Source organism: Mastomys coucha, unplaced genomic scaffold (genome assembly GCF_008632895.1).
Source record: "Mastomys coucha isolate ucsf_1 unplaced genomic scaffold, UCSF_Mcou_1 pScaffold15, whole genome shotgun sequence".
Lineage (NCBI taxonomy): Eukaryota > Metazoa > Chordata > Mammalia > Rodentia > Muridae > Mastomys > Mastomys coucha.
The window spans coordinates 23,344,650-23,353,424 of record NW_022196897.1 but is presented as its reverse complement, the minus strand read 5'-3'; the positions used below and the strand labels follow the sequence as shown (position 1 = coordinate 23,353,424).

Here is an 8,775-nt window from a genome sequence, read left to right as displayed (position 1 = left end):
CACACACACACACACACACACACACACACACACACACATACACATGCACACACATGCATACACACACACACACACACACACAGGAACAACAGCCAAAATTATTCTCTGGTCTCCACAGTGGACACACTCACCTACTTGTGCACACAAATATTGGTTTGAACCACCATCTTCACTTTAAAAGGCACCAAAATCTATTTCTTGAATAGGTAAATTACAAGATGAAAGAATGACTCATTAAGTAAATGTTTCCCTGTGTGTCAGCGTATCCTTTCCTGTAAAGTACCACAGAGCCAGCCTGGTGCAGGTCATGCTTATTTCCACATCATGATCTCTGTTCTCTGTCTTCAGGTTCCCCTTGGCTGTTCTCCATTCTTGCAGTTCCCCGTGCTGTCACAGGAGTTTTTGGCATCTACACATCAGATCCTCTTCTTCCTTCACATTCTGTTTCCTATGAGGCCTGTCTCAGTGCTGGCTCTCACAGCTGTGTCATTCTTTAGCGCAGTTGCCTCTGAACCCTGACTTGCACCAACCTGCCTGCCTCCTTGTCCCTCTTTACCCACCTCACTGAACGTACATGGATGTCTCAGCTCCACCCACCCTCTTCTTTCTCATTTCCCATCTCAGTAAATACTTCAGTCCTAGCCTGGGAGAATTTTTTCAGTTGTCCACCAGCAGTATAATTCTATTATCAATTCTCTGGTTTTTTTTCCACATCCTCTCTCCCTCCCACAGCTCCCTCCCCTGTTTGTGCCTACATCATCTCTCTATTGGGATCCTACAGCTTGAGTGATGCACGTTCCACATCTTTCCTCAGTCTACTGTGTGATTCATAAGAATTTTAAATATCGATTCATTTGTTTGTGTGTGACAAGTCTCACATGTGTAAGTCAGAGGACAGCTTGTGGGAGTTAGTTCTCTCCTTCCACTGTGTGGGTTCCTGGGATCAAACGCCGGTTGTCAGGTCCCATGCAGTGCCTTTGCCTGCTGAGCCACCTGGCCAGCCTAATACACAGAGTTGTAATACTTCCTCTAGCTAGTCCTTGTACCTGTGCATAGAGATGTACCGTTGGGAACAAACGCCTAGTAACCTAGAGATCCAGGTGCTTTATTGCAGGAGGTCTGTGGTTTGCCCAGAAGCTTCTGCCCCTATGGTGGGTCTGGCCATGCTAAGGTCACACAGTGTTGAGTGCCTGGTGCAGAAGGGAGGGCGTTTAGGTGTCGAATAGCACCATTTCCTCCCACTCTTTAGAACCTTATCGTGGCGATCTTGGCTCAGGCAGTTGACAGTATCTCAGAGGCTTCTTTGAGGGGATAGGATTGTCAGGTTTGGTAACTGAGCTTGCTTCAGGCACAGGTTCCCCCCAGAAGCTGGTCCCCCCTCTCATTCTGTCTCCTACCTGCTCACATTTGCACTTCTAATCTGTTGTCTGGCTTCTCAGTTGAGGGTCACTGACATGCTAAAATTGCCCGTGGAACTGAACAATTACCTCTGGGAAATAGAATGTTTCAATTTTTAATTTCACTTTAATTTTTAATTGTGCTGTTTTGTCTTCCTGCTCAGAAGAGACTCTCCCTTTCAAGTAGCCAAAGTAGACACTGGGTATATACTCAGTTTCAAGCATACAGGGCCTGAGAGGCCACGCAGCTGAGGAGTGGCTGACAGGGTTGAGCACCCACTTGTATTGAAGGTCCTCTGGGGGAGAACTGGGTGTCATTTTGTGACTTTAACTTTTTCAAATCTTATTTTTAATAATAGTTCTTAAATGCTTTAACCTTCCTTGTAACCCACCACCCACCAAAGGTAGCGGAAAAGAAAGGATACAGGGGAAGTGGACCTGTTACAAAGGTTCTTTGGAGCAACTCCTATGTGTTGTTTGGAAATCAGCAGTTCAGTTTACAGGTTAGCAGGCAGTGCCAGCTCTATCCACTCACAAACACTTCACAGATACACCAGCAGTCCAGTTTGATAGTCAGGTTAGCAACAGTGGTGATACGACCTAGCAGAGATAGCCAGGCCTCAGCTCAGGTCAGCAGGAGAGACTAACAGGAACACCAGGAGAAGTTCTCTGCTCTGCCTCTCTCAGGGAAGTGAGATCAGGGAAGACCACAGTGTTGCACAGGTAACTGTACCAGCAAGCTAAGCTCTGTCTCAGTCACTCCATGGAGTCCTCCTCTTTATACCCTCCAAACATCACGTGTCTTCCACGTGCCTTGCCTTGGCACTTGCATCCCATCAGCTGAGTCCTTGGAAGCATCAACAAACTGCAGCACGCCACCAGAATTATTTGGTGCGTTTCTCACTATGGCGTCCCGACAAATGCACCTCAACCATGCAGTTTAAGTTGGACCAATACAAGGAATCTTTAATCATGTTTCTTTTCACGTTCTTACTTTTGTAGAACATCCTCTCTCCTTTGTCTGCTTCAGTGAAACATTCCTTCATGAGGCTGTGTTCATCATTTACCTGTGTCCACTCTGATGAAACATTCCTTCACATGTTTGCCCCAGCAAAACACCATCCAACCAGTTTTCCAAAGAACCCTTGTTTCCTTTTCATCATTTCTCTGGCCCTCTGCTTATGTTTGGCTTTTTCTATAAATTAAGTGGCCACTGGCTTAGTCCCCTTCTCCTTCCTGAGCCTCATTTGCCTTGACAGTGGCTGCTGGCAGTGGCTGGTGTGGGGCTAAGTGCAGGAGGGAAAGGCCTGTACTTAGCTCCTGGTATACGTGACACATTAAATACACACCTAGTCTTTTCATCAACAAGAACATAACACCGTCTGCTCACATACACCGATGACCAACGCTGGCTCATTCCTAGCATCAAGACTGCCTGAGGAAGTTGACAAGGTTAGAGCTACGGAGACCTTCCTTCATTGACAGGCAAAGTCAACAACCCAGCAGATGAGGCTGTGACCTGTGAAGGAGATGTGGTTCACAAACTCTACTTTTGAGAAGGAGAATCTGTATATGATTATTTATTTTTTTTCCTTATTGTTTGAAATCCCATCATTCAATAAAGCCAGCATGGGAAGGGAGTAAATGTTCCACCAGGGTAAAGCTCTGCAGGTGAGCGCCCCATAGAGCTGGCTCCTGTGAGCTCCTACTACCTGTAACACAATGGCCTGTCACAGTTCAGTGCTGGGGAAATGCCATGGTAGCTACTGAATGGACAAAGGCAAATCTGGGGTTTAGCCAAACTCTATCAGCTGAGCAAGTGTGCATCTAAGGAGCACTGAAAACTGGGGCTCAAAACACTAGACTCCACAGACTCTGGGTTCAAGTCTCAGCTTTTCCCCTTAGTAGCTGTGTGACTTTAGGTCAGATAAGGGCCAGGTCTACACTGCAGACCACAGCATTGCAAACCAGTGAGGTTTAGGTTTAAATAGCGGGCAGATGCTACAAAGCTAAGCAAGCTTGCCCAAGTTGTATTTCACCCATCCAGGACCTAGTACTTCAGTCTGTTCAAGAGAGTTGGCAGTGCCCTATGCATCTGTGCCTGGCCCTGCCTAGATCCCACCCCACTGAGCTTCTTGTCCATTGCCCAGTCAAGATTCAGAGACAGTCGCTGGCCTCCTCCTTGGCCAGTCTCTCACCACACCTTAGTGTAATGGTTCTGACTCAGTGCTGTATGTTTCTCACCAGGAACCGCCCGGAGGTTTTGACGGTGACCCCGTGGAAGGCCCCGATTGTCTGGGAAGGCACTTATGACACAGCTCTGCTGGAAAAGCACTATGCCAGACAGAAACTCACTGTGGGGCTGACAGTTTTTGCTGTGGGAAAGTAAGTATCACTGACAAACTCACCCTTGGTTATTTTTTCTTGTTCTACCATCAAAGTATTTGTGAGGGGATCCAGAGCCCCACAGAGGCTGGAATCCAGAGTTACTAGGCAGTAGACGTCCCCCTTCTTTCTTATAATGGCTGAAGAAAAAAAATCAATAGTAGGTGATGAGTTATTTCTCCACCAGTAAATGAGCCAGTTCAAGCCAGAGTAGATTATATTAAATACAGGGTTATTGGGAAGCTGCTCTCCAGTGAGTCCACTGGCCCCAGGACTGAAGCCAGAGATGTCACCATGGGGAGTATAGAGGGGAAGGGGAAAGAAAGAGAGAAAGGGCAGAGAGATGGGAGAAGAGGGAAGGAGAGGTGGGGGCAGGGAAATGCATGTTTGTGTTAGGATTTTGTCTGGACTCCACAGTTACCTGGCAACAGGCAAGTATGCTCCTCCTCATAGTTACCTGACAACAGTCAGGTAGGCTTAGTCCACTATGAAAGGGGCTGCTTGCCCCCTCCTCTCTCTCTTGCTTCTCTTGCTTTCTTGTTTGTTTGTTTTTGTTTATTTGTTTTTGTTTGTTTTGGTTTTTAAAAAATATTTATTATGTATTTATTTATTATAAGTACACTGTAGCTGTCTTCAGACACACCAGAAAAGGGCGTCTGATCTCATTACAGGTGGTTGTGAGCCACCATGTGGTTGCTGGGATTTGAACTCATGACCTTCAGAAGAGCAATCAGTGCTCTTACCCGCTTAGCCATCTCACCAACCCTTCTCTTGCTTTCTTGACGCTTGCTCTCTTGCTCCCCGTCTCTCCCCATTCCCTTCTGCCCTCTCTCCACGTGGTCATGGCCGCCCTCTACTTCTCTCCTCTCTGCCTTTCTCTGCCTCTACTATTCTCTTAACTCCCCTTCCCATGCCCTAAGTAAACTCTATTCTATATTATACTGTTGTGTGGTTGGTCCCTCAGGGGGAAGGGATGCCTTGGCATGGGCCTGCCAAGGCACCCCCTTCCCCCATAACTCACCACACCCCATAGAACATATTCTTATATTTCTTTATCTTTTTATAATCACAAAAGAGCGAACAAAATGTCTGGAGAATATAGGCAAGAACCTCTGGGGAAGGGCTGGAAAGTTCAGGCATGGGGAATAGGGTATGTCAGGTAGGAACTGGGGGATGCTGGGAAAACCTGGAGGCCAGGTCTGCTTTCCTATGTAAAATAGGCACCTTGGTCCGTTGTTCCAGGGTTCCAAACCAAAGAGAAAGTAAGTCCACCAATTCCCACCACACAGGAGAGAGAAACCATCTTCAATGCCACTGGTACCCAGAACAAGCAGCATACCTGCCTCTAGGACCTTCCTAGAAAGGCCCCAAAGCCAAGGGTTCACTGGCTGGGATATGAGTGCTCCTGCTATCTTAAGCCGCAGGGCCAAGGACAGGGTGTGCATGCCTGGGTGTGTGAGAAGACAGTTTTGGGGTGTTGGCTCTCCTTCCACTATGTGGGTTCTGGGGATCCAACTCAAGCCTCAGGTCTGGCACCCTTACCTACTGAAAATTCTTGCTGGTTTTGTTTCTTTTTCTGTCCTCTGGGCCTCTGCGTTGGTACTTCTTCTGATTAAAATAAAACACAAATCAACAGGAAGTCGACTCCCCTGCCGTAGATGAGAGGAATGGAAGGAGCAGGTTGACCTGCCACTGAGCTTTGACAAGACAGGACCTAACAGAAGATGTTGTGTTGATGTCCCAGGGTCCCCACGCAGGGACCAACAGTCCTTCTTGGCTTTGGGAAGTCCTAACACTGCTCAGTGTGTTCACTCCCTGAGGCCTAATGCCTTGCCAGGGGAAAACAGTGGCTGTGGATTTGACATTTTACTTGAGGAATTTGTATTGTTCAGGGATTGGAGTCAGGGCTCAACTCAGCAAACCCCGTGGGCACCAAAGCCGCAGGACAGCCTCGATGCACATTGATGAGATCCTGGGGTTTCCCCACAGTCCCACAATGCTATCAACCATCCAATCACAACTCTGCAGGAAAAAACAGAAGACAGAACAACAAAAGAACCCTGTGGCCCCTCCCACCTCCTGGGGGAAAGCTGTGCTCCCAGCTGGGTGAGTCTGTCACAGTGAAGCCCAGAGAAAGTGCAGCTGGACCTTAGCAGTTGGCTGTTGCTTGTTTTCAGTCTCCACGCCTAGAGCTACCTGTAACACTTCAGCTTCTTAAACTGACTGTTAAACATGACACTGCCCTCCCTGCCCCACTCCTAAGTATTGTTTCCTAAGCTTCTGAGCATACTGGCTTTCCTTAGAGATCAGAGTACAGAACTGTGTCCTTACCTCCAGCCCCGGGGGTCCTGTTAGAGGCTCTGCTGTACCATTCAGACATATTCACTCCATCTAAAGAGTCAATACTTGGGATCTCTGATACAACAATAAAAAGTGTAATTTATTTCAAAGGCACTGAACAACCTAAGCATTGAGAAAAATGAAACAGCAACAAAAGAAAAACAAAACAAAAGCCACCATCATTACATTCAGAACATTGTGATTGGCTGCTGGTGTGCTCAGCAAACTGACTGGTCCTCGTTCTCTGTGTAAGGTTTGACCAAGGACCTCCAGCTTCTCTCTCAGCCTGCAGTCCCCTTGGTGTGTCTTGGGAAGGCAGTCTATAGCTTGAGCTTGTAAAATAAGCAATGTGATGTCATTTGACTGAGTAAGTAGTCAAATTGACGCGCGATATTTGTAAAAATGAGAAAAATAAAAATAATGCTGGCAACACCAATGTTGGAAGCTATGTGAAGTAATAGGAGCCCTTGGTTGTTGCTCGTTGGGAATACAAAATGGTGTGGCCACTGCAGAAGAAATTTTGGCAGTTGCTTGCACAACAAAACATGCTCTGATGATAATCTTCTGAAGGTCAGATTCCATGCTCTTACCCCCAGTGAGCTGAAACGTGTCTACACAACTACCTGTGTAGATATTTTTAGTAATTTTCTTTGTAACTGCTAAAACTTGGGAGCAAACAAGTCAAATGGAAAAACAGATGAATCGATTCAGACAATAGGATAATATTCCCTGCTGAAAAGTGAATGGTCAGGTCACAGAAAAGGAGGAAGTTTTTGTCAATTGTCACTAAGCACAGAGCACAATCTGGAAAGGTTCCTGTGTTTTATGTCAACTTGACACAGGCTAGAGTCATCTGAAAGAAAGAGGCCTCAATTGAGAAACTGCCTGCATAAAATGCAGCCCCAGGCCAGCCTGTAGGGCACAGGGCCAGGGACCGTCCCACTGTATGTGGTCCCATTCTAGAGCTGGTGGTCCTGGGTTCTATTAGAAAGCAGGCTGAGTAAGCCATGATGAGCAAGCCAATAAGCAGAGCCCCTCCATGGCCTCTGCATCAGCTCCTGCCTCCAGGTTCTGTCCTGCTTGAGCTCCTGCCCTGACTTCTGGGGTGAACAGTGATGTGGACGTGGAAACCAAATAACCTCTTTCCAGCCCAACTTGCTTTTGATCTTGTGTTCCATCAGAGCAATCTGTCTCCAAGTAGGACAGATCCATACTGTCCACTTTCTGATTCTGATTCTGGTTCTCATACTGACCCTGATTCTGGAAAAGCCAAACTATGGTGTCAGGGAAAAGAATGGTGCCTGTGAGGAGCTGGGGTGCTAAAGAGATGCGGAAAAAAGAAGAGCCTCAAAGTTTTATAAGGCAGTCAAACTCTTATGACACAACAGTGATGGATATAGCCAACACTGCTTTTGCACAGTTCCCAACATGAACAGTAGTATAGATGCACCTTACGTTAGTGTGAGTGTGCCAATTGTCACACACCTGCCACCGGGAGCATTGGTGGCCCTAGTCGAGCAGGCTATTCATATGTCAGGCAGCAGGTATGTGGGTACTCTCTATACTTTCAGCTCAGTTTTGTTCAGAATTCAAAATTATTCTAAAGAATGTTATTTTTAAGTTTTATCTGTTTTTAATTTTATGTGCATTGGTGTCCTTCCTGCATGTATGTCTGTGTGAGAATGTTGGAGCTAGAGCTACAGACAGATGTGAACTGCCATGTAGGTGGGGGGAATTGAACCCAGGAAGAACAACTATTACTCTTAACTACTGAGCCATCTCTCTAGCCCCAAAGAATGCTATTTTTAAAAAGACAAAAATGTTAAAATATAAGCAAACTGTAGTTTGGACTGTAGCTCAGATGGTTGGCTGCATAGTAAATGTGACACTCTAGATTTAATCCCAGGCGCCATAAAAATGGCAGATATGCTGGTACCTCCTGGTAATCCTATCAGGAGTATGAGAAGCTCAAGGTCATCTGTGACTGTATAGTAAGTTTGCAGCCAGCCTGGTATACACGACTCCCTGTTTTAAAAAAAATTAAAATAAGATGAAATCGAGATTGTTCTAGTATGTGAATGGATTCATAACATGGAATTGTCTAGATGATACACTGGTTCTTAGGGTAGCCAGCGAGAGGTTTGTAGAATGGACATGCAGTGAGGAATTAGATCTCCATTCTCTGTGTCACAGAGGCTGATTGTGCTGGTGTTTGGGGGTAACCTAACAGAGAAGGTAAGATTGGGTTCTGAATGCTCAGAGGACTCTGGGAAGAATTCTTTCTTTGTGTTTGCCCTGGAAGGTGCACTGGCCTCTTCTGAATATTCAAGAGTTAGCTCCTTCTCTGACAGTAGGCTTCTAAACCAGAGAACAGAGCCTCAGCATAAAGTTTACTGCAAAACAGAGTAGTTGAGAACACATAGCTCTCAGGGTGGCAAGCGTCCAAGAGCTAGAGGATGGGGCTGTGCATGCCCAGTTTCCTTAAACAAAGCCGACAGTGAGACAAGTCATTCCACTTTCCCCAATGACAGAGTGACCAGCTAGTGGGGAGTGGCATGTGGAGAAGCCACCCCTGCCCCAAACATACAGTCCAGATCACCTAATGTAATGTTAAATATTATATTATATGTATATATACACATATAAGTATGAT

General features: G+C 46.3%; 1 protein-coding gene across 13 annotated transcripts in view; it reads left to right on the top strand.

Moving 5' to 3' along the window:
• LOC116090066 (N-acetyllactosaminide alpha-1,3-galactosyltransferase) overlaps window positions 1-8,775 on the top strand; it is a 72,728-nt gene that overhangs the window by 61,313 nt on the left and 2,640 nt on the right. For all 13 annotated transcript variants that reach the window (XM_031370011.1, XM_031370013.1, XM_031370016.1 and 10 more), the window contains one exon: window positions 3,645-3,782. In XM_031370011.1, coding sequence (XP_031225871.1) covers window positions 3,645-3,782 — 138 coding nt within the window. The remainder of the gene's footprint in view (window positions 1-3,644; window positions 3,783-8,775) is intronic.